At 38.4% G+C, this 25648-nt stretch overlaps 2 protein-coding genes across 8 annotated transcripts in view; both read right to left on the bottom strand.

Moving 5' to 3' along the window:
- rap1gap2a (RAP1 GTPase activating protein 2a) overlaps positions 1 to 12605 on the bottom strand; it is a 101509-nt gene extending 88904 nt beyond the window's left edge. For 3 of the 4 annotated variants that reach the window (XM_015015371.1, XM_015015372.1, XM_015015373.1), the window contains exon 1: positions 10215 to 10451. In XM_015015371.1, the coding sequence (XP_014870857.1) occupies positions 10215 to 10381 (167 nt within the window). In that variant the 5' untranslated portion in view covers positions 10382 to 10451. Of the gene's footprint in view, positions 1 to 10214; positions 10452 to 12576 lie in introns of those variants that run through there. The other variant, XM_015015374.1, reaches the window with a different exon arrangement.
- Positions 12606 to 15049: 2444 nt separating this feature from the next.
- On the bottom strand, positions 15050 to 25143 carry LOC106935088 (von Willebrand factor A domain-containing protein 5A-like). Of its 4 annotated transcripts, none has more exons than XM_015015366.1 (20): positions 24985 to 25140; positions 24679 to 24731; positions 23842 to 24044; positions 23534 to 23756; positions 22169 to 22450; positions 21110 to 21282; positions 20937 to 21025; positions 20344 to 20488; positions 19889 to 19968; positions 19665 to 19779; positions 18942 to 19100; positions 18713 to 18849; positions 18355 to 18566; positions 18108 to 18170; positions 17886 to 17939; positions 17574 to 17603; positions 16788 to 16832; positions 16441 to 16589; positions 16189 to 16312; positions 15050 to 16082 (listed from the first exon to the last, which is right to left on the bottom strand). In XM_015015366.1, exons 2-20 carry the CDS (start codon positions 24719 to 24721, stop codon positions 16003 to 16005), a joined length of 2406 nt encoding a protein of 801 aa, XP_014870852.1. In that variant the 5' UTR covers positions 24722 to 24731; positions 24985 to 25140; the 3' UTR covers positions 15050 to 16002. The 4 variants fall into 4 exon arrangements, with proteins under 4 accessions (XP_014870852.1, XP_014870853.1, XP_014870855.1 ...); XM_015015367.1 differs by having other exon boundaries at positions 25001 to 25140; XM_015015369.1 differs by having other exon boundaries at positions 23842 to 23893; positions 24985 to 25139.
- Positions 25144 to 25648: the final 505 nt, after the last annotated feature.

Genomic DNA, 25648 nt, shown 5'->3' with positions numbered 1-25648 from the left:
TAACACAAAGTAATGCATGAATGTGAAGCTGAAGAAAAACAATCCATGCTTTTCAAAATGTTTCAAAAATAAAAGTCTGAAAGATGATGGATTGAGCCTTCTTTAATGTGACAACCCTAAATAAAACCCAGTGCAACCAATTGCTTTTAGATGCCACCTTATTACTAAAGCATAGCGTTGTGATTTTCATTGTGACTCCAGATGCTCTGTGAGGCCTCAGGTTTTCTTTTAGACAACATTAGTGAAAACACAGCCTAATGAAGACCAAGGAACACAGCAGGTTAGAGAGAAAGATGTGGAAATGTTTAAAGTAGAGTTAGCTTACAATTCATATGACATCAATAACCTGGAAACTGAAATGGTATGGCATAACTACAAACCTATAAAGACATGGATGCTCACAATCTGAAGCAGCTTTAATCAGTGAAGCAACCAAGAGTAACTCGCGTAGCTCTGGAGGAGCTACCGATATCATAGCTTAGGTGGAAAATATGTTTGCATCAAGGGTTCTCAAACTTTTTCTAAGGACATTCTTATAATCCTCAAACTGACAACAGTTTTAAGATGCATTTTGTACTCACTGTAGGAACTATCCATTAAAAAAATGCTCCCAATCTGTTTCATAGAAATGTAGACTTTATAGTAATTAAATTACATAACACATTAACAAGGGACACATTATTCAAGCTACAATTTAATCGGTGTCTTTTTTTCAAATATCAAATCTTAAAGCTTCCAAAAATGAACAGAGTAAACACTGGATCAATTCAATTGAACCTATTCATTCTTGGCCATCAGTTTAAATACTTTTAAATTGGTTTAACGTTAACACAATCAATATATTACTTATTTTGCCTCATCAAATATTTGCTTTGGGCTTTATTACATTCAGTTGATCCACTCATCACAAACCTCAATAACTTCCTGAATAAGTGTGAAAAATGAGCCTGTCTCTCACAGCACAGTGTCTCTATTCTCGGAGGCACGGATGACAAACGGACGCTCAGATCATCTTCCACTTGTAAATGAACCCTGTGCTTATTCTTCATTACAGTCAGAGTTAAAAATGATGATTCACAGAGGTAAAGGCGAGCAATATTTGCATAGCCTCAGCGATCCATGGCAGTAATTTGAGAGAGAGACATGACTTGCCTGATGGAATCTGGTCCTCAGTGCTAAGTCACAGAATAACACCAAGAGCTGTTCTGTCTTACCATTTTCTGCTACAGCTGGTGAATCCCAGGCATCAGTGTTGACATCAGAGAAGTAAGAGCTAAAGTGCTCAAACAGGGACGTTGGGTTCCTTTGTACCTTCCTTTGTACATGTATGTTATCCCATCTTGCATCCTTCATCTCTATTGGTCTGTTTTCTTCATAAAAGCAGCGATTTTGTCTCTGACATAAAAAAGACAGAAGACCTTGGATTGAGAGGTTGAGGCTGATCAGTATGTTGAAAATGTTTGCAAAATATGCCAAGCTGGAAACACATTTCGAGTCAACGAAAAAGTGTGCAATGTTGATTTTTCTTCTGTCATGAATTCAGGCATTTTCTTTGTGCTGCTGAGAAAGTCACTCCAAAACGCTCTCCTGAGACAGTCATGGCATCTGAGTGTGACATAGTTGTGCGTCATGTCCATCGATCAGACTTCAGCAAAGCTGACCAAACTTGATTGCAAAGCTCTAGATCACACCGCAGCGGGAGTTGTGTTCAAGATTTGATTCCATCATAGATTTTTCATGTCTTTGGAAGCTAGCTACAAGCCACAATGCTTGCATTGATAGATTTATTCCATGATGCAACTGCATGTTTTTTGCCAGTCATTGCTGCTGCACCGTCGACATAAATTACCAGATGGTTTTCTCTTTGCAACTTTAGAAATATTCCTGTAATAACCAATTCAGTGCGGGTTAGCTGTGCTCAGTCTTTACATGCATTCATTCAAAATCACTATAGTCTTTCAGTGAAGAAAGACTATAGTGAATTGCAGACATGCACAAACCTTGAGTCTGCAGTCAGCATCTGTGAATGCCAGTAAGTCGAGACGAGTGTTATATTTGATGAAAGCAGAATAAGAACAAGAACTCAAGATAAAAATAAATACAACAACATACTGTTGAGGTTTGATCATGAGGGACTGACTCTTGTTTAACATAAGACCTACACAGTCATTACAAAATTAGCTAATCTCCACGGTAATAAATGACATTAAGACGGAAATAAATACTATTTATAAATATAAATATAAATATTTATATATAATAATATAAATAAATACTATAAATACTATTATATGTTTCTTTCAGAATAAGAAATGGTGTTTTCTCCTTACACTGCTGCTGACATAAAAATAAATGCTTATTTTTACTTAGTTTGACTAATTACAGTGAGTTTAAAACAACCACAGCAATCTGGTTCAGATAACTGTAGCTGCTTATAACTGTTTAAACTTTACCTTTAATAACATAAAGTTACCTGATTTTTAAAGTGCAATCAGTAATACTTTTATAACAAATTTATATCAATAATGATGTCTTGGTTAATGTCAAGTTGTCATGACAAAGACATTTTGAGTAATGTCAACTTTGTATTAAAAGTGTCATAATTAACCGAATGACACTTTATGACAACAGTCATAACTATTCATGAAGACTTACTCATGTTCATGACAGATGTTATGTCTTGTGTATGACAGTGTCACGTCAGCCTTATTCACCCCCCTTCAAATAAAGTGTTACCGAATATTCATCATCTCTCTTCACTTTGTCCTCAAATGGGAAACATGCATTCACACCAAAACAAACGCCACATTTTCCGTGACCACAAGTGTCGGTAAGTGGGCTGAGTGACGTCACATCAACCAGTTGGGCAATGTCTTCAGGTCACTGTGCAGGCTGCTGCTCTGCTAAGAGCTTGTTAGAAGGACACACTGATGCCAACACTGCTCTGTGTGATCAGTGTCTTTGCAAGAAGCCAATGAGGTTTGATTTTTCACAACGTTCAGGCGGAATAACACACTGACTGGTATCATGTCTGCATGGTGCACTTTGTTTGAAGTTTAATGATGCACAGCCAAGGGCTGGTTTAATGGGTTTGCTGTGTCCTTTGTGATTCAGAAATAAACGTGATGAGTGCGAGATGTCAGAAAAAAACAGTATTTCTGAACAAATGGCTTTTATTAATCTCTACTCTGCACTGACTTGCTCTAGTACAGGTGTGATTGTAGGTGGTGGAGAAAAGTGAGAAATAAATTGTGACACAGAAAAATAAAGGTAATATTTAAACACCGGATCTCAAAGGCACACAAAAATATCATTTTTCATAATTCTTTAAGTGTCAGCATGTACATAATTTACTTGAGTCTGTTAAGTAGTAAAATTTTATCAGAACTTTATATAAATCTGTTTTATGCTGAAACAGACTGCAGCATAAAAGCATTAAAAATGTATGCACTTTAAGAAAGCTTCTTCTTTTCATCACCTATAGACACAAAAATTGAGCCGAATTACAAATGGATAAAACAATATTTATAACATGAAGTAACTTTCAGAGCTTGTCATTTCTTTTTTTCTCTCTCAGATAGTGTTAAGAAAACTTTTTGAATCTAATATGTCTGACTTCTGGTACATAATAACATCGAATATGTCCGAATGGCCAGTTGAATGGTTTTGTAAATATATGTGATTTTAGAATCTGTGACCAATGATTAGTCCAGAGGCCAGAATAGCCTCTTCTTTTTACATGATCTTTGAAGTTGGAGAAAGGTTTCATGATCCTCAGTCGGTGTTTTAAAGACTTTCTGTTTAGTGTAGAATGATCCAGTTCAGTTTTTTTACTCCTTAAAAAAGAATAATGACTTTAACACAGAATGGGGAGCTGTGAACTAGATTGGAGCTGCTGCACCATTAACCACACTTCTGGCATCAATATTTTTCTTACAGTTGTTACACTGCAAATGGTGGGGAAACTCATCGATCATTATCGGGACACATGTAAATATATAATGGACTGAAAGACTTTTTAGGAGGATATTTATGTAATGAGCAAACAGCTCATGACCTTTACCAAGTCTGCACGGGTGTATTATGTATGTAAAGTAAATCCACCACAGGCTCAGTAATCTAATATATTTTGTCTTCATAAATTCATGCGCCGTCTCAGCTTCCTCTTTCTCCCGTTTGTCTTATTTTGCTTTTATTCCTCTCCCACCTCCTTAATAACTTTCTGTCACCAGTGGCCATGAGACTCCATCCTAGACGTGATGTTGAAATGTTTATTACTTCTCCACCCGCCCCTTTCTCAATGTCTCCCCAAGTGTTCCCTTTCTCCTCTCACCACGTTGTAATGCATTTAACCATTAGACTGAGTCCCGCAGGGTGACATAAACTTCCAAAGATGAGAGAGAGAGTGTTTTGTTCTGCCTTCATTTATCGCTCCTTTGCCTCCCTCTGCCTCTCCCTTCTGTGTTTCTAATGCGTTACTCGGCTATGTGAGGTTTTCCAATAGGGCCGCTGAAATAAAGTCGGAGCTGATGCTTTGCCTTAATGGCTCCTGTCTCATCAACATCCATCACCATTGATCACGACACCAACGGGGGACGCACACAGATAAGCAGCACAGAGGGAGCGAACCTGACAGCCGAACGAATACCACATATTTTACCCAGAAGTGTCCTGGCATTACTTATCATGCAATCCACCAATCTGTGTCAGTGGCATAAAGATCCAGCACACATGAACAGAAAAACTATTGATTCAATCTCTTATGCGTTCATAAGAAATCATCTTGGTGCCAAAACAGCTAGACCCTTAAACAGCCTCTTTTCCCTCAGCTGCTGAACTGCTGTTCTTATAAAATAACATTCCCTTGTTCTATTTTTTTGTGCTGAAATGTTTTTGCTATGTAGCGATTTCCAGCCTTACGCTAGCCTGCAATATGAACTTTATTCTCTCTTTTTAACCTATGAGGCATAGCCTGTAATAATCAGTTTCCCAAGTGCTTTAGGACAAATATAGTCAACAGGATGGACCCACAATTCAGAATGGGGGGCATAAACGATAGGATGTCACATAAAAGCAAATAAATCAACAAAACAAAGATATTTTATTTGAAATTGTGCAAATACCATCAAAAATCATTCTCACCATGCAGAGCCATGCAAAAATGTCCAACTACTTTAATTTTTCTACATTTGGTCATGCTACAATGTCAAAATTCAATGTGTTAGTCAATGCACAGTTGTGAGGTAGAAGAAAAATGAGGTTGTAACATTTCCCTTTAAAAATAAAAATCTGTAGTGTGACCTAGTGCAGATGTGAGGCGTGGAGCTCATTTTTCAATCATCAGGGAGAACGCTTCGGAACTGACCTTTCCTCCCTTCTTGGTACCTTATATTTCTTCTGTCATCTTGTTCCCAGTGTTGTCTAAACCTTCCAATCTATTTTTATTTCCCTACGTCTGCCCCTAAAGTTATTCTCTCTGTTGGTGGATTTTAATGGAAGTGACAGCAGTGAGCCCACCCAACGCCCACTCTTCTAGATCTCTCTCTCTCTCTCTCCCTCTCTCTCTCTCACACACACACACACACAAACGCACGCGCACACACACACACACACAGAAATGAGTGTATATCCATAGGTGCAACAACAGACAACCAAAGATTTTGTGCACACAAAATGCTTTGTGTGAGCACATTCATGTTTTCATATAATCACGCTCAAATTTGCACACTAACATTAACACTCTCTAACTGATGCATGCGCACACACATGCACACACACACACACACACACACACACACACACACACACACACACACCCTGCTCCACCCAAGACTTCCACAGCTGCCTCCATCCCCCCTATGCACCAGTTTGTACTCCTCCAGGATACATTGATCAGAGTCAAACATCCAGTTAATTTACACGCTTGCTTTGAAGACCAACACACAAAAACACTGTGACACAAACTCTGGATGAGAAACATCAACTGTTGGGGACATGCAAGCATTCAGTCCAGAGAAAAATTGTTTAATCAGGTTCACCCTGAGAACAGGGCAATTTCCTCCCCAGCATTTCATTTTCCACTTAATGGAAAACACACAAATCCAAACACACGCTGCGGTGGTTTCAAGCGAATCCCCCTCTGCAGCGGGGGACTCATTTGTCACTGTATCAGAGTTTGCATTGATTTCCTTACAGAAGTTGGTGCAGGAATAGGAATTGAGCTTATTAGATTCTAAATTAGAGTCAAAGGATGCGGATAAATCACGATAAGTAAGGAAGGAGAATAGCCATTTGGTGTAGAAGGCAATTCTTTGCAGTGCAGTTGGACAAATGAAACAGAGTTGGAACAAAAAAATAAAGGTGAGATTATGAACGACAATAATAATGGCAAGCAGAGAAGGGGAAATGAGGAACATATCTTGACATTAGTTGAATTCCAACATCTGTGAACAGGCAATTAAGTCAATGTGACAAACCCTGACTTCATTCAGCCTGAACGCTGCAGATTAGCCACTATCTGTCCACGCAGGAATGAGCAGCAAAAAGGACACCTTGATGCTGACAGAACTAGTCATCCACTTGGCTCTGCAGAACGATAATTTGTCAAGCCCTTTAGTCTGGGTCTGCTGTGTCAAGTGTCTCTTTTTTTTTTTTGCCTCTTTTGGTTGATGTGATGATTAAGGTGCTTTGATGTCTAAATTAAAACTCCAAAGTCAGCAGTCTCAGGCTGCACTTCAAGGCTGCTGCCTGAGCTCAGGACATTTTTTTTATAACAGCAGTATAAGCGTATTGACAAGCTGTCTTTGTGCTGAAGCAAAACGGTGACAGATTGTATAATTTCTAGTGCATCCTGTCTTCCCTAAATTACATTTCCAGTGAAGTAAACTGAAACAGGTGGTTGGATTTCAAATAACATTTCTGCTCATATAATCAGAAAATCTTATCAGGAACACATTTAGCGTCTTGTAAAAACAAAAAGAATTTGTAATACAGACAGGGAGAAATTATGAAATTATTAATCCATGGGTTTCCATTTCCCTGGAGTGATGTGACAGAGACCCGTTTCTTTTAGTCACTGGCCTCTAGGGTTGAGCAGGACGAGAAGGGAGAAAATAAAAACATCTCCAAAGCTTCTTGTTAGACAGTTTTAGCAAAAAAAAAAAAAAAAAAATAGACATCTTGGGGGGTGTCACCAAATCTCCATAGCAACCATTACACACTTTCCCTATTTCAACTGGTTGTTTGGGAGGGATGCCAGAATAAAGCAATTCTTGTCATACCACAACAACCTAAAAATGTGCATTTTGTTCAACTTTACTTGGACTTTAACTGGGAATGATTGATTTGTTCGGATGAGCTTATGAACAAAAATAATAATAATAAAAAAGAAAACTTTTGGCATTTCAAATAAAGATGAACATGTTTAAAAGGTCCACACTGAAAATGGGTCATCACTGGATCAACAACAATCTTTAGTAAACATTTCATTCCTGCTGTAGAAAACCTCTCAGGTTAGCTGAGGAGGAGTAAGAAAACTCTTTGTGGCAAAGGAAGGATTAACAAAACCACCGGTGATTTAAAGAAAGTTGTGTCCTGGAGAAAACTAAAGAAAAATATTCAAATCAAAATATGGATTTTATTTTATTACTTTAAGAAAGCATATAACTGAGTTCAGTTTATTTCTTTTGCTATTTCTTTACCATCTGGTGCTTTTTGAGATTAAGGAAATCGAAATGAAAAATTCATCCTTTCTTCACACAGAACACTATCTCTTCCTCTGAATAAAACCGAGTTGCCTTTCCTTTTGAACCTCATTATGAGGTCTTCATTATTTTACAGTGTGACAAAAACAATCTTAACTCTTTTTTAAATGATGTGCAGTTTTTAAAAAACATCTTTATTATTATTATTATTATTATTATTTTTTTTTTTTACCAAATATCCATTTAATTATGTTAAAAAAAAGCTCATTAAAAACGTTTTAGGTTGTGCATTTAAGGAGATTTGGTATAAAACCAGTCCTCGTCTGAAACTGGGAGCTCTGCTTGGGTTTAGATCTGATGACAAGAACAAAAGATTCTTCTTTATCATTTATATTGTAAAAGATTAGCAAAAACTAAACCAAGAGACATTCATACTGAAGTTTTATACTCTCCTGACTGCACTGAATAAAAGCTTAAAATATAAAAAAATGTTCTTCTGTGTTTGAGGAGGAGAGAAAAATGCATTGTTAGGCAGTTTGAGCTGACTTTTAGTAAATGGTAATTAAAGAAAATGGCATGTTCCCAACTTCCCAGTCTGCTACTGCTTACAAATATTTCAGACCAGTTTGCTCAGAGAAGAACTGATGGTGCAAAAATCCACAGAGGAAGAAATATAAGCAAAGAGATGAGGAAGGAGGTGCAGGTGTGACCTAAAACTGTATTTTTTTCTGTGTTTCATTTATCTTTTCAGTAGCATCTCTGTGTACAACTATTTGAACTAATATTGGATTTATATGACATAATACAACAATACAGTTTTGAAGTAAAGTTGTAAACTATATTCTTAAATAAATGACCTAATTGAAATGTGCATTTCTAATAAGCTTACAAACTTGTGTATTTAAAGAAAAGAAAAACGTAAAACATAATCTCTTTCAATCCTCCGGTATTTATGACAGAAATAATTTTGGTAATCCTTCCTAATGTGGAAAAGAAAACATTCCGGTCGCTTTAGTGTCAGATAGTTAAAGTCATTTTTTTAATCTAAAAAAAAAAAATCAGGTTTTGACTGTTTTACCCAAGGGCCATATTGCCTTTTCTATCTTGAAGCGTTCCTTTGTGTTACACAATATTTCTTCCCTCAGGGAACAGTAAGTTCAAGTTTTTCCACATTTTTACTGGGGGTTGCAAAGAAATTCGTAGGGTCCTATTTTCCACCCTTTGAAAAATTGAACTTCATTCTACATTTTATTTATATGAATATGTATTGAACTATGCTTCTTCTTTACATTTTTGCTTCTCCAGTCTGTTTTCATTTCCAGTGTATAATTTATTTGCTATTTTTGTTCCACTGTAATCTTTAGACTTTATGTGTTTATTAAGACAAACAACTAATCGGTTCCGACTTCTGTCATTTCATTTTCCTTTAAGGTGCTTCTGCGTGAGTGGACGATGCTAAATGAAGTGAAGACAATTACAGTGCTGTTAAAAACTCTCTACTGAAGAGATTACAAGAGGACGTAAAACAAAACCGTCAGCTCTAATGAAAACAATTAACTCCCAGGACTTCAGCTAACACCAGATGTCTTGAAGGACGTTTAATGTCTGCTGTTATGAGCCTCACATTGCATCAATGGAATACTACCAGCAGTATCTATCAGTGTTTGTCCCAAGGCACAGTATCCAGTGAAGACTGCATTTCCTTAGGGGGAAACTCACACATTTGTGCACATCCGCAGTGTGCTGTATGTGCAAATTAACATGAAAGAGGCAGCCCAACTGGAAAATTCATGCTCCTGTAAAAACACACCAGCATGCAAACATGTCACGTTTTTCTCTTGCGTTTGAATGTGATTTTGTCAAAACATTGATGTTATGTTTTGGGGTTGATTTGTTGAAATATTAAGAATCCCTGATCTCAAACGCCCACCCACTCCCACACACACACACACGCGCATACACACATGAGCAAAAAGCCATAACTACATGCCCCCACCCCACCATCCCCACACCATGTCATAAACCGCCAGAGCATTGTAATAAGACATTGCAGCACTATTGCAGCACAGCGGGCAGGATAATTTGCACTCCGGTGGCTTTTACTTCTAACCATTTGCACACACACTCTTACACATGTCCACACACACTCAAAACACACACCGATAATCCACAGGTAGATGTTTTGGAGGATTTTTTTTTTTTTTCACTAAAATTAAAATAAAATTAAGTTCATTTTTCATTCAATCTTGACCGTGCAAAGATTCAGAGCACACGTGGGAGAGAAAACCTGCAACTACTTCAACAAAAGCCTACCTCTCCAGCTGGAGAGTTGTCACTCTAGTCAGCACACACACACACGCACACACACACACACACACTTTCAATCAGTCACTTGGCTTCCTCAGAGCTGTGGTCACCAGCCAACAACAGCACCAAAAAAAAAAAAAAAAAATCAACATTAACATCTTCGCTTCGTTTCTATTCCAGAGGAAACAAGTGTGAAAGCTTTACCTTGAGTCCCCTGCGGATCCTTTAGAAGCTGGACTGAACATCTCGCAGTCAGTGGATGCTGCAGCATCAGCAGAAGAGCAGAAAAAAGGAGAAAGAGATGGTGAGTGTGTATATCTGTGGGAAACAAGAAGAGAGAGGGAGAGAGAGTGAGGGGAAACGGAGCACATATAGGGGGTGGGTACAGCAATGAAGCACAGGGTAGGGCAGCATCATGAGATGAGAGACAGTGAGAAAATGTGTGTGCGTGTGTGTGTGTGTGTGTGCGTGTGTGTGTGCGTGTGTGTGTGTGTGTGCGTGTGTGTGAAAGAATTGGAGACAGTGTTACCATGGAGAGGGCTACGCCTAACTCCTTTAAAGCCTTTTAAGGCCAAATGATGAAAAACAGAGGAAAAAAAAAACTGAAGTTGGGAGAAAAGAAAAGGGCAGGTTATGTTTTAGGCAAAGGCAGAAAAGGACAAACTAAATGAGCAAAACAGAGTTGGTGGACAAGGAAATAAATAAGGACAGAGGGAGGAAGAGATAAGGGCACTGAAAAGTTTAAATATCACAACCTGTGACAAGATGCATCGTTGTCTGACAGACAAAAACATCGCATTAGCCTCTTTATATGTTAATGTGCAGACATGGCAAAAACAAAGCACAGGCTCCATCAATTCCAGTGTTTCAATGTGTTATTGTGGTCTTAACCAGGTTCTTAGATTTAATGTTAATCTATCAAAACATGAAACAGATTCAATTGGTTTCATTATTTATTACACGAGTCTAAGCTAAAGTTTAGTGGTAGGTTCACCTTCAGCCCTAAGAAGAAAAAAAAAATAGCCTAAAACGTTAATTTCCACAAAGCTATTACACTTTAATGCTCTTAGTTTTCAGATTGTTGGTGTGAAACTTAAAAAAGATCCAATCTAATAACATATCCCTGCTTTCTCTTTGCTCTCATACGTACAGACGAGTGGATGGAAAACACTAGTGTTGTTTTTAAATACTTAGTACTTTGTAAAACATCCTTCTACTATGATTTCCCCTGCTAGTCTTGCAGAGTTTGTTCCTCTGAGCTCTTCACATCTAAAGACAGGTTTTAGTCATTTTTCCTTTGTAAAACAGCTCAAACTGAGTCCGAGTGTATGGGGGGTGTCTGTGACTGTCAAGTTTTATCCCTGCATTTAAATCCGGACTTTGACTGGCATTCTATCTAGCACATCGGTACGCTTTGATATGAAACATTTCATTGTACTGTGGCTCAAAGTTTTCAATTATTGTCCTAATGGGCAGTAATCTGTTGCCCCGCTTTCAAGTTTTTTCCCAGCCTTTAGCTGGCCGTCATCCAGACCTGAACTGAATGACAACTGTCACAGCAGGTTCTATTGTTTTGGTAGGTTTGTGACTGTGTTCAAAGTGTGAGATACTAACCTCCTGTTGTTGGCCAAACAATGCTTCAAAGTTGAATTCTGTTTTTTACATTTGCTTTAGTTTTATTTTCTGGGTCTTGTTTATGCTTTTAAGTGCTGCAGGTGGCTGGTTGCACGAAAAAAAAAATATCTCACCACTACACCACTCTCTCAACCTGTTCCACATTTTTCAGATTCATAATTGTGGGGAAAAAAAAGGAAAACAAAGCTTAAAACCATGCGGTTTTCTATTTTTCATAAATCTGCACTACTGTGTGATGGTCTGTAACACCAAATACCAGTAAAATGCAACATACATTTAGATACATTTAGAGATGTTGAAGGAGTATAGATACAATTTAAGGCATGGTAAGTATTTTATAGCATGTGTTTTATGCAATGGGAGTTACAAAGGTTTTTTTTTTATGTGCTTAGCATGTTTTAAAGGTAAATAAACATCAAATATTCTGAAAATACTAAAACTATACACAGTGAACATGATGCGACTTTCTTCAGGATTGGTGAATTCACTGCTTTCACCTCAGAAGATTGTGCTGAAAGGGTTTAACTCTAAAGGTCAGTGACTCTGATATCTAACACACAGGGTCAGTGGCACACACTCTCAAGCAGCTAACACCATGGGATAATGGTTGTGTTTTATTCAATAAAGTGGATTCCCTTTTGCAATACAAAAACTATCAGTTCAGCTGCACATACACATGCATGTGGTTGGCATGTGACTGATGTGGAGCTCAGAGGCTACAGCTTTCCATTAATGGTTCTAAACAGAAAAAAATACATCAGCCCCTTTAAACTGTTTCTTATTGATTCTGTTTTTTGTTTTTTTGCCTGCAGCTCTAGCAACACGCATGGACAGAGAAGTCTGACTGAGAGAGGAAAAAGCAAGCGCGGATAGCTGGTTTAATGAAATCTTTCTTAATTAATAGAGAAAAGCAGAGCAGGTGAATACTCACATGGTGTTAGTCATTCTTTGTCCAAAGCACACTTTTTTTTTTATTTGTTGAATTAATTTTGAGAACGCTTCCCCCTCCCCATTCCCCCGATTTCCACACAGCTTAATTCTTAGGCCTCCTTTGTTCTAATTGGTCCAACTGGTTGGCGTTGTCTTGGAAACCAGTTTAAAAAGTGCTGGCTTGAGTTCTGCTAAAGGTTCAGATAAAATTAGCTGCAGTGACCATTTGGAGCCAGTATGGTACCATTTATGCAGACAGAGAGCAGTTAACACACAGAACACCATGTTGCTGAACAGTGAAATCATTTGTTTTGTTTTCAGTCAATAATGTTCCAGATCCAACGTTTGCAGAGGACATGAACTCAAACTTCTCTGAATAGAGATAATAATAAAAAGGACTTGCATGAAAGAAAGGAGAATACCCAAACCATACATTACTTGTACAGATTGAAGAACTATTTTTATGATCCAAACCACAGGAGTGTTGGCAGGTGTTGGATTGTGACAGCTGGTATCACTGCTACATGGTGTTTGCCATAGTAACAAGTCTCCCCCATAGGCCCAAATCTGTCTTATGAACAAGTGATGTGTCAGAAGCCTAGTCAGGGCAAGCTGACGGCACCTGCCATAGCCTATATGCCCAATTATTTATAGGCCCTTCTTTCATGTAGATAGTTTTTCTTGACATAATCAAAACATCAAACCCTGCAAGTGCAGTCTTTGATTTCCTTTTGCCTTCGCAACTTCCTGAATCTTCATTGCATGGCTTCAGCAGGGCATCAGTTTCTTCACATTTACCAGTTAGTTTCTCTTCCTTGAAATGAATCTCCAGTTCCAAAATGTCCCAGAAATTCCCTGTTGGATTGAGATGTGGTTACTGTGGAAGTCATTGGAATGAAGTGAACTATTCTGCTTGTGGAACCAGTTTGACATGTTTTGAGCTTTCTGACACGATGGTGCATTATCCTGCTGGAAGTAGTCATCAGAAGATGGTCACTGTGTTCATAAAGGGATGGAGACGGTGAGTAAAAAAAAACAAAACAAAAAAAACACAGGTAGTCTGAATAATTTAAAACATCGGTTGATACTAATGTCTCTAAAAGTGTCTGAAGAAAACAGTCCCCACACTATTGCAGCAGCACTGCCCATTTCTCACCTTACTAGTTGAATTTGAAATACTGGGATCAATGCTCATTGGAGGAAGCACCATTTGTAATTTTAGTTTCTGTTGCCTTTCAAGCGTCTTGAACTAGTCTTCACATTCTTTTCCAACATCAATACGACATTTTCAATCACACAACTGCTGCTCACTGGATGTTTTCATTTTCAGACCATTCAATGTAAACCTGAGAAGAGGTATAAATCATATAAAACTGCAGTTTCTTGAATTAATGGCACCCTGGGTGAGCCCATACTTCTGTAAAGATCAGCCATTTAAAATGCAGGAAATTATCTTCGATTCTGATTCAGAATAAAACGTAACGGCTGATGCATGTTAACATTTTGCATTAGAGCTCTGTATTAGTATGCACTTTTCCTCTGCTTTATCTTCTTCCATCCTTTACATTTTACAATCTGCACCTTTGATACAATTTATTATAACAGTGGACTGCTGCAAAGATAAAGAGTGACACTAAACGTACTTCCCAACAGCAAATTTTGCCTTCCTAATACACCTCCTCTGCCAAAGCAGCATGACACCAAATTTACATAATTTAAGTGTGCTGCATTTCAACTTGTGAAATATAAAGCTTTCTTGTTTTATTTTCTGTTCTTTAAGAAATATGTTTCTCAGAGCTGCAGCTTTACTGCTCCAGATTCTGCAGCAATGACCTTGTGTAGGAGGAAGTACGCTCCAGCAGGCTCCGCTGTGTCTTCTTTTCTCTACAGAGTCCAACTATTGCTCAGTTGTGAGGTTGATTTAATAGTATTAACAATTATTATTATGATGATATCTTTGTAATCAAGATCAAGATATAATCATCATTTGGTTGTGTCCATCTCTTTGTCTTAATCATTCATCATCTTGACTTAAATTTATAATTGATTATTGATCTTGTCCAAGTTCAAGCAAGAAGGTGCAAAACCAATAATAAAAAGGAATTTCTCTCATTTTGACATCAGGTGTTGTGTATGCTGCAGCCAAACCTTCATTACTCTCGTCACTCAGTATCTGCTTGTGTCGTCTGAAACCCCAAACAGAGGGGAGGTTGGACTCTGGTTTATGTCAGTAAAACGTGTTTCAGATGTTCCTGTCTCTTGTTTTCCATTGTATGCAAATATAGTTCAAAGTCGACTTTTCAAAGAAAAGAAATCTGAGAGAAAGTACAAAGAAAGCAATCTCAGATGCTGCGACATGTTGCTTCTGATTTTAGGAGTCACTGCACACTTTAGAAATAATAATACGTGACAGGCAGACCTGCTTTGAAGAAAAATTTTTAGAGACAGAATTTCTCATTGCTAATAAGGAATGCTTTTTCCCCCAAGAAGTGTAGGTTCTCTTTATTTTTTGTTCCAACTACATTGAAAATACAGACCAATGAAATCAATCAGTGCAGCCACAGAATAATTAAAGGCGCACATAGAGGTAAACCAAGACAGCAAATGCATAAAAATGGACATAGTTGATCTAGAGCTGCAAATTACTAGAAAACCTTTGGATAATAGTTGCTATTGCAATGACTATGTCAGGTGTTTTGTTCTTTGCATCTGATACAGATGCAGCATCAGGGGAAAGGGAAGTGCGCAGGCAATTTATGTTACAGAGATGGAAATATGCAAGATTATTAACATGAGATTGGAAAGATAATGTGCTGTCAAGGATGGCACCCCAACTCTTAAAGCTGAGGGGAGAGGAACATGTAAGAGTTGTTAATGGTGAGAGAGATAATTTAGATTTCGTACAGACGAGGAGAATTTCAGTTTTATCGTCATTAAGTCTGAAGTGAACCAAGATTTCACTTGGTTTGGATAGAAAATGATGCTGGAAGAATGGAGTTAGATTTACTAGATTGGTAGAACAGGGTGCAAAATCATGAAAACAGGTGTTAAATTTATGAACTATTGTCAGCGGGGATGATGCAAGTGATGAAGAGGAGGGGCCGAGGGACGGAGCTCTCCGGGGACAACAGAGATGACAAAGGCAAGTTGAGATCTGAACGACCGGAGTCGGATAACCTGACTGCGACCTCAGACGCATGACTCGAAATCCGGCTGATTGTGCAGGAAAAGTTGAGAGGGGAAGGAAAGCAAAGAACTTAAGCTTAGTTACTGGTGGAGTTTTTGAATAGTCATTTAATATAAACAACTTTAAGGGACTACGCAACTGTGGAGTGTGGAGGTATTCAGGTATCTGGTGATGGAGTGAGTTTGTTTCTGTAGCAGAATCACAGGTGTTCCCTTCATTGGAACAAATGATACAGCAACCTCAGAGTCCCAGAGCGTCAGTCGTCACATTACAACCCAACAGGACATTCCCAGCTTCCACACACACCGTCACGCCAACAGCTGAGGAAAGAAAACATAAGTTGGCGTTTCAATAAGGTCAAACATCAGTGCAGGTGTGCCAAGAAGGAAATTAAATCTGGTGTTTATGTTTAGGGACAGCGGTTACCTTTCTCAGCTCTGAGCCACGAGGCAGCCTTCATAGCAAGAAGTTCCCATTCGACCTTCACATCTTTTTGATGTCCATGAAGCCAAATTAGAGCCAAAATGGTGCCCCACACTTTCCTTTTGGCCTACTTAAAAGAAAAGAAAAGGTTGTTTAAGTGCATTTTATTTTATTTTCCTTGTGCTTATGCTGTAAAATTGCATGCTTCATTTTGCTGCTCAAATACAGCTCGTCTTTTACGTGACGCCAACCCACCGATGAAGGCCTTGTTTTTACCAACTCCTCTATGCTTTTTCCAAGAGCAGCAGCCAAACATGGATCAAGCAGCCAGCAGCCAGAGGCATCCTGCAGCGAAACGAGCTCCAGCAGCGGATCTCTGGCTGGCTCTGTGGGCTCACAGTCTCCTTTATCGCAAAAAGACGTTTTTGAAGAGAATATCAAAAGTTGAAATAAAAAGTGCAGCACCTTAAAATGAAAATGCGATTACAGAGACTGTTGTTAAAAGGACACATCCATCCTGCTGCTTGCTGGTATAGAATTAAAAGTGTAAATGCAAATTGCATTTATAACATCAAACAAACAAAAACATCTTGTTTTCTTACCTCTATTTTCAATAGATTCACTTTGGTTCTTCTTGAAGCTGGAAGCTTTTGGTAAAAAGCAGAAAAAATGTATATAATCGCTTTGTTAATTTTTAATCTGTTTTACTAAATTTAAACTTAAAACAAATATGAGATCATTTTTACAACACACGTAAACTTACAATGCATGGTTGAAAAACATACTGAGCCCATGTCCATCTTTGTTGTCATTGTCAAAACCCAGTTACTTGTTATTGAGGGACTTTTTACCTCCGCTCTCAATAGATAGTTGCCTAAATTAAGGGGTTGATTTTTCTAGGTTTTTTCAGTTTGAGCTTATGCAGAAAAAGAGACGCAGTTATTTCATGGCTTTTTACTCATTTTTTGTGCACCAAATAAGGGGAATGTGGCAATGTCTTTGAACATTTATATGAGCCTTTCAGGTGATTACTTCATGCATTTAGTGAGATAAATACTAGCAAGCACAAACTAACAAATAAATCCACATGTTGCATATATTTTTTTTTCAACCAAATTTTGGTTATTGCAAGGAGTTTAAGCATTATTCCAAAAATAGAGTTCAACAATTTATTCACCGCACAGAAGAAAACTGTATAAAAAAAACAAACAAACAACAAAAAAAAACAACCACCAACGTATTTAGGAATATCTAAACTTTTGGCTTTAGAAAGACCGGTTCTGATCAAACTTTTATTTTCCATTTAAGAAACCTTCTCAGTACTGGCTACTGTGTTAAATAAACATCTGGTATCTGTATATTTCTTGAGTCAAAAATATGTTGCTTACCTGAAAACAGATTGTTTTTGCAAGCTTTTCCTGAAGATAAGAAATAGATTAAAAAAAAATTACTTTAATCAGAATTTGTAAATAAAAAAATATGCATATAAAGATAATGACACATTTGGTGAAACAATCTGCTGTAACATGCAAACTGAATAAGGGAATTAAATTAGCAAGGTGAAACTGTATAGTAACTAATACAGCCAATGTCCAACAGGCCAGATACTTATCCAATAGTGCCCTCTGCAGGTCAAAATGTTACAATACATACAGGCCATCCCCCATATACAGGAAGAAATGTCAGGCCTCGTTACTTACCGAACTTACTAGCTGATGTTCTTTTTCTGATAGACGAGCAAATGCGTCTGAAAACTAAAGAAAGAAGAAATTAATTCAAAGTCATCGTGTTTTATCAAATTAAAAAAACAAACAAACAAAAAAAAACATTTCTTTAACATTCCCAGACTGTCAGACACACAATATTTGGTTTGATCCCTTTTAAAAAAAAGGTTAAAATGTCAAAACAAGGTTAAAACTTACTGTTTTTTTCGCCCCATGAATCATCAAACATCAGATCAATCAAACCGCCACGAAGCAGTGGCACTGTACCAGAAAACAGTAAAGAGTTACACATCATTAGATAAAAAATAAAAAAAACATTACATTCCACCCATGAAACAGGAAGTACCAACAAAAGGATCTCTGATCAAAATGATGTACTCAACACACAACATGTAACAATTTAAAAAATGTCTCATTTCAGATTGAGCCCCATGTAGCCACTCACTGTATGTAGGATTCTCCCTGTAGATCAGCGGACCTTGAACAGGCTCCCCATTGCTTTTGTTGACGGCAATGAAGGCGGTGAAGATGCTGCTGACTCCAGACTGGACGCTGAGGTCCACCACCTTCTCTATTTCTTCCGGCTTCCCGTGCTCCCTCTGCTCCTGCTCCAGGGAGCGAATGAGAGTACGAGCAGCCAGCCTGTGGATTGAGGAGCTGCAGGGAAACAAAACAAATAAAAAATAAAATATTTCCCCTTAGAGGGGAAATAAATGTGTATTTTTATGTCTACGTTTAAATTTAAAAAGCAACCATTATTTGTTAAACATAACATTTTATCACTAGAGTTGTTAATATACTACCGAGCGAATGGCATATCTTCTTTCTGGTCAAAGTCTAGATCACATGCAGGCTGTAGAGAGAAGTGCAGCTGGTTCTGACATGGATGACCCGCTGTGGTAAACCTCACTGTCAAACAGCCATCGGCTGCTTCAGAACACTGAGAACGCACAACAGAAAATCCATGTGTTACTTTGATTAGAAAAGAAAAAGCACATTTGTCGTCAATCCCAGAACTGTGTTGCTCCTTGCCTCTCCGGTGAGCTGAGCAAAAATCAGTGACCTCTGACCCTGGAAAAGTGCTGTAAGTGGTAGAGACAGAGTGGTGACGGAGACACCCTCGGGTAAATCCCACGACAATGAAATGTCAGTGACGAGCGGCTGCAAGGCGAATCTCAGGGACTGCATCACCTGAGGACATGAATGGCGAGAGATTATCATTTTGACAAATAAATTCAGGTTACCAGAAAGGCTCTTATGGTGTCACATTAAGTTTCTTGTGAAACAAAATAACAGACTTTAAACATTTCAATAGATTTTCAGACCTTAAGTTTATTTTTTGAATATCGTTTGTCTTTTTTTGCAGTGTGTGTAAATATCTGGGAAGAACTGTGTGACTTTTCTGGAAAAAAAAAACATTCGTGTACAGAGTCACCATGTGAGTCTCCTGACTTGTGGAACTAAACGCAGACTTTCAGATTAAAACTGAAGTTGTTTCCAGAAAATGATCAGTAATTGGAGGCAACTAATGATTGCCTCCAATTTATTATTTGAGCCGATGCCAGTAATTTGCCCTGTATTGTTCTGAGTTTGTTATTTTTTTATTCCATCTTCCAATTGCATTTTTAGTGTTCTGCATTTGTTAATGCACTGAAGTTGCCTAAATAAAGAAAAACACAACTACCTAAATAAAATTACAAGATTCTTAATGAAAAAAAAAACAAAATATGAGAATATTTCCAAGTTATGCCTCACTTTTGGTTGCATCCTTTCTTTCCCTACAATGAACTGAGCATGTCCGCCTCCCTCTCTGGCCATCCCATTGATAAGTTCAGAGCTGGCACCTTCTCCAATCCCAAAAGAGAAACACCTAGAGGAAATAAGCATAAATGCTTTCTACACATTTGTAAAATTTGCCACATTTTACAATACAGAAACATTTGACTGGTACTACAATATTGTATTGCAGTGGCGTTTACCTGTGAAATTCAGAGTGTTCCTTCACCTCATCCAGAACAGCTTTTGTGTAATTCACCTCACCATCAGTAAAGATGAAGAGCTAAAAATAAGGAGAAACGATTTAAAATTATAACCTGAAGAGAGAAGAAAAAAAATGTTTTCAGATGAAAAACTTTAGACACGATACAGGAATCCTGGAACTGGCAAATTTTCAGCTTGATCAGCTGATGAATACACTGCTGTTTTTACTGATTTAAAGTGATCTGCTTTAGCATCAGAGAGGCAATTTAATAAGAAGAGAGATTAAGCAATAACAATACTTTAAAAGACAACAGAATTTTCTACATGTCTGCAGTTCATTCAGACATTTCTTGAATACTTTAAAGAGTTGATGCCCCTGCAGTAAGTGAGAACTGCGCTATGGTTAAAATTCCCTGCTAGCATCAGCTTGCTGCCATGTGTGTTTGTGCATTACTTGTCTGGGATGTTTAGGAATGCAGGGCTGTCTGTAAATTTGTCGCAGAGGCTCCAGGATCTCCGATCCTCCCAGATCTGCGCCCATCTCCTCAACTTTTTTCACAGCCCGTTTAAGGTTTTTCTGGTTGTACTTTGCACTTTTACTGTTGGAGAAACGGTGCACACTTACTGCAAGTCTGTAGATATGTTCAATCGGAAAATCTACAAATGTCCATATGAAACTGTTTCTTCATATACTGGTCCTGGTAAAGAGGTGTAAAAAGCCTCAAAATAAAATAATCTAACTGCAGTTCCAGTATGTGTGCAATATCATACACACCTAAAAATGAAAATTAAACATATATATCCAAAGAATACAAAGTCCTACTGGTACAGTAAATGCAGGTCGTGAAAAGTATTAACTGCAGAAATGTCAATAAATGTGTCAACTGTTAATTAAAATAAGAGTTTCTCCTAACTAAACACATTTAGTTGAATTAAAGTGGAGATTTTTCCACCATATACATTTTTATTTTTTAATCTTAAGGCTTTTGGCGAATGTTTAGCAGGGGAATCAATAGCAGTAGCGCTGTATGCACTGTCCAAACTTACGGGAAGACTTGTTCGTAACTATCGCCTAAACCATAAATATTAAAATAGCAGCCCATGGGTAAACTCTTCAACAGGAGCATCAGAGTATCCTTCAAGGAAAAGGAAAAGAACGTAAATGCCACGATATGACTGGAGGGCCATAAATCATAAAAATGTTTCTTCTAAAAGATGACCTTGGCACTGGCTATGCGACTCTGGCGACTTCCACAATATGTCGGGAAATCCATGCTCCCTGATCGATCCAGTAAGAACACAAACTCTCCACAGGAGGTGAAATTAGACGTCACAGATTCAGGAAATTCAGGATACAAGCTCACCATTACCACTGGATCACCCATCAGAGTGCCTGAAACAAATGTGAATGCCAGCATGACTTTGCTATTCATTCCAACACCTCGTGTGATTTTATAGAGCTAGTCAACAACATGGACAAAGTAAGCATTTAGTTTGAAAAACACCATCATATTTAGTTTTCACAGTCACAATATCAATAATGGATGACTTTGTGCCTAATTGTTAAGCCTCTGACATTAGCTAGCTTGGATTGTTTTCCCACTCCGACATGTAAGTTCACAGTTGCACAATTGTTATTTTTTTATTATAGTTTTTTATCTCCTTCATTTCTGTTTGTAATGTTTGATTTTAATAAATCTGTGTAATCACTAAAACTAGAAGTGGGAATTAACCTTGCTACTTTTTGACTCTCAATTTGTTTTCTTAAACCAGTTTTTTGATAGAATCTGCAGATGTGAATTAGCTTATCATTAAAATCTGGTACAACACATTATATTATGACATTTATCCATGATCTGTATAAAATACTTTTTTTTTCTTCTTTTTAGGAATTATCCATGCTAACACACCCTCTTTAAAACTCAATTTGAGATTCCAGAATGACGGCTTCATATTAAGATTTTTTTTTTTTATCTGACAAACTGTAACAGAAACACAATTAGCTAGAGACATGGGTCATGGTAGTGGCATTGTTCATGCTTGCTCCTTCACTTGACCAGGAGAGACAGATAACTGACATCGTAGTGGACCTTCAAACAGCAATGCCAACCCTGAAAATTCTCCACATGGTGCATAAAAAGTGTTCCTCATACTTGTGCTTCAGAGCGATAATTACAAACACAGGCGGCTGCAAACCTTTTACAATACTTCTAAGCTGGTTTAAAAGAGATGAAACATCTCCTAATCTTACAAACAAATCATGAACAATCTCTACCCACCAGGTTTGGCAGAGGCCTGTCCTGCCTCCACCACAGCAGAGGGCCGGTGGGCGTCTTTGTAGTAAATGAGTAGTTCAACGTCTCTGTCAATCTTGTGTCCTGTAGCCAACTTCACCGTGGCCTGAGTTTGATCAGCGTTGAGGTACTGAAGAGGCTCCAGAGGACAACTAGACTCTATTTTAGAGATTGGACGAGGAGAGGAGACTCTGGCAGAAAATGACAGACTGTAGGGCACCAGAGAGGCTGGAACTGAGGTCACCTGGACACTGGGACCTTCACTACCTGGAAACACGAGACAGAACAGACAGACAGTGCGTTTTAATAGCGTTAGCACCCCTGTCAATTTTGAAGAGTAATTTCAGAACTTTATCCACCTTTAATGTTTTATCCTGTACAATTCAGCTGCAAAACATTTTAATCTTTGAAGGTTTAAAAAAAAATAGTTTGAAGAAATGCACACTTTTATCACCAGGTCGTTGCAGTTTGTAAAATTAAACAGGATATAAGTTTCAATGATAGAGTTGGCATACTTTGCATGCTACATTACAAAGAACCTCATGGCTTCTACAACCTAAACCAGCACTATCCTACTGTACCAATGAAACCAGAAATTCACAGACACTGATAAAAACACAGCCACGGTTGTACCTCCAATTAACCCAGGGTTTCCAAAGCAATGACTTCATCACTTGGTCTTCTTCTGACCGTTTAAAGAAATAGCAGTCATTCTGTATATTAACTTCTGATTCTGAAAGACATTAATAAAAAATAAATAAATAAATCACCTACATATCATTCATCTCATTATTGTGGCATTTGGCAAATAGAAATCATTTTGGTAATTCTAGCTAACCTAAAGCAAGAGCAGTTTGGTTGGATGTAACTTCAGGCAGTGAAAAAAGGTGCATGTGGCTTTTTTTCTTCAGTGTATGTAAACTTCTGCTTTCAACCGTTTGTCTTTCTTGGACAGAAGAAAGAATCGCCGTAAGTAACTTGGCTCAGTTTGCTGACACTGTATTCTGCAAATATTTCATACTTGCGACATTTGCTTGGAGCTATTCTGCAATAACAGGAAATGACTACCTTGTGTTGTGTAATAAAGCTGAACATTACACACCGTGGAAATTTCAACCACTGTATGGCCCCAAACTTAGGTAAAGGTAGAAACTCCCAGAAACACTTCAGGATTTTCTGTGTTTGTTCATTCAGAACTCCAGTAATGTGTGAGAATATACACCATGATGAAAAAAGAGCCATTTATTCCTAAAATAAAGCTCATTATCCAACATTTTCTTCCACAGTGGATGGCAGGAGCAACTGTGTGAAGTTTGGCATTTTTAAGTATTTTGCTAAGTATTATCCTACCCTGAGGTTGGTATCGAGGGTTGAGAACAACAGGCAGACAGAACCTCAGCCCATCATCAGCCTGCACAGCCAGTTCAGTGACGTACTCCAGCCTGATGGTGGCGCTCTCTCCTGGAGGCAGATTGCCCACGGTCAGAGAGAAGATATCGGGACTCTCGTCACTCTCCTCCAATTCGAATACCTTCTGACCGGAGCTCAAAGCGTCATCATACACCTGCCGAGCCTGCAGTCCACAAGAAACATGTCGACAATGTCCACTTCACTGTGATTTAGCTCCTTTATAGAGAGGACATTTGAGTCCAGCTCACCTGCTGTCTGTTCATCACCTCAGCTACAATGTGTGTTTCTCCAATCTGAGCACTGAAATGACACACAGCAGCATCTCCAGGCAGAGGGAAGACAAAAACGGTCTCCAGAGGTTTGTCCTCCTTGTTCTCGAAGTTAAGAGTGGAGACCAGAGTAGCTACATGGTCCTTCACCTCCAGCAGAGCATCAATGCTCTTCAGAGGAACTGAGAAAGAAAGATCTGATTGTTGCAATAATAAAGATCTTTTGGATGTCAAATGGGGCTGCACAGTGGCGCAGTTGGTAGAGCTGTCGCCTTGCAGCAAGAAGGTTCTGGGTTCAATTCCCAGCCCCAGTCTTTCTGCATCGAGTTTGCATGTTCTCCCTGTGCATGCATGGGTTTTCTCCGGGTTCTCCGGTTTCCTCCCACAGTCCAAAAACATGACTGTCAGATTAATTGGCCTTTCCAAATTGCCCCTAGGTGTGTGTGTGCATGGTTGTTTGTCCTGTGTGTCTCTGTGTTGCCCTGCGACAGACTGGCGACCTGTCCAGGGTGTACCCCGCCTCTCGCCCGGAACGTGAGCTGGAGAAAGGCACCAGCACCCCTCCCGACCCCACTGAGGGACAAGGGTGAAGGAAAATGGATGGATGTCAAATGACAAAACACACTGAAACATTATTTCAAACTATCTTTGAAGTCAGGCTTAATATTATGATTTGCATCATGGTATAAGATAAGAATTGTATTGCTTCTAAATTTAGTTTATAAGACTACAGCCACCCAGTTGCACCTAAACAGAAAAATGTCTAAAAATAATAATAATAAAAAAAAAACTACAAATAAAACTTTTGCACATTACCTGAATCTTTTTCAGGGGTCAGCAGACAAAATAGGTTGGACATCCTTCCTGAACTGAGTTTGTGAGACGGAAACAATTTATTGGAAAATTAAAAATAAACACAAACAAACTTCGAGATTTAAACATTGTAACTGATTGATAGGCTAACATAACTGATGGTTTACAGTGTTACAACTATTAATCTTTTGAACCTTTAAATCAGAAGGGCTCAGCGGTCGGGTTTGGACGCTGAAAATCTGTCTTTTACATTTTAAAAGATAACGCTACACAGCCTGGGCTGCTATAGTTAATCCAAAACACAAATACCTTTACAACAACGTGCCTGTATTCAGGAGACAGGACCAGGAAGCTCTTCCGAAGGAAGTTTTCTTGTCAATCCTTCATGTTTTCAGTGTCTGTTACTTACTCAAGTCTCGCTCAGCGTCACAGTCCCTCCTGTTGGGAGCGCTCGTTTTAATACATGGGATTGGAGAAGGGGGCGGTGCTATTTCCCCGGTTCAGTTTCACAATAAATGGGTTATTTCTAATTTTTACCAATAAACTCGACTTTTACATGAATGTATTAAAATGAAACTATTCTAATATATTTAAATTTTTAAATTGATAATTTAGGTGTCCAAAGTCGGTCCTTGAGACCCCATCAGATACGGATCCCCCTGCGTCTTCTTGCCGCTCCGCCCCGCCCCGACCACGCGGAAAAATACGCTCGTGCACGTGATGAGCACTGAAAAAGCACGATGCTCAATATTACCCATCAGATAAGCTTTCCCAGCTGTGTGAAGCTGACACCCCATCCACGTCAAAAAAATCCAGCAAATAGTCTGGATGGTTAGTGCTCCGTTTGTGCAGGTTTGTGCCGTTAAAATTTTCGTTTGTGCAGCTTTCGTTTTCGAGAAATTAAAAGTTATAATTTTGGCCGATGACGTCACCAGCCGCCCCAATTTTGCTCCAGACATCAACATTTTTTTCT

The sequence above is a fragment of the Poecilia latipinna genome, unplaced genomic scaffold, assembly GCF_001443285.1.
Source record: "Poecilia latipinna isolate Pla-1442-1.1 unplaced genomic scaffold, P_latipinna-1.0 Scaffold1907, whole genome shotgun sequence".
Taxonomy (NCBI): Eukaryota; Metazoa; Chordata; class Actinopteri; order Cyprinodontiformes; family Poeciliidae; genus Poecilia; species Poecilia latipinna.
The sequence above is the reverse complement of the archived record's forward strand: the minus strand, read 5'-3'. Positions and strand labels throughout refer to the sequence as shown.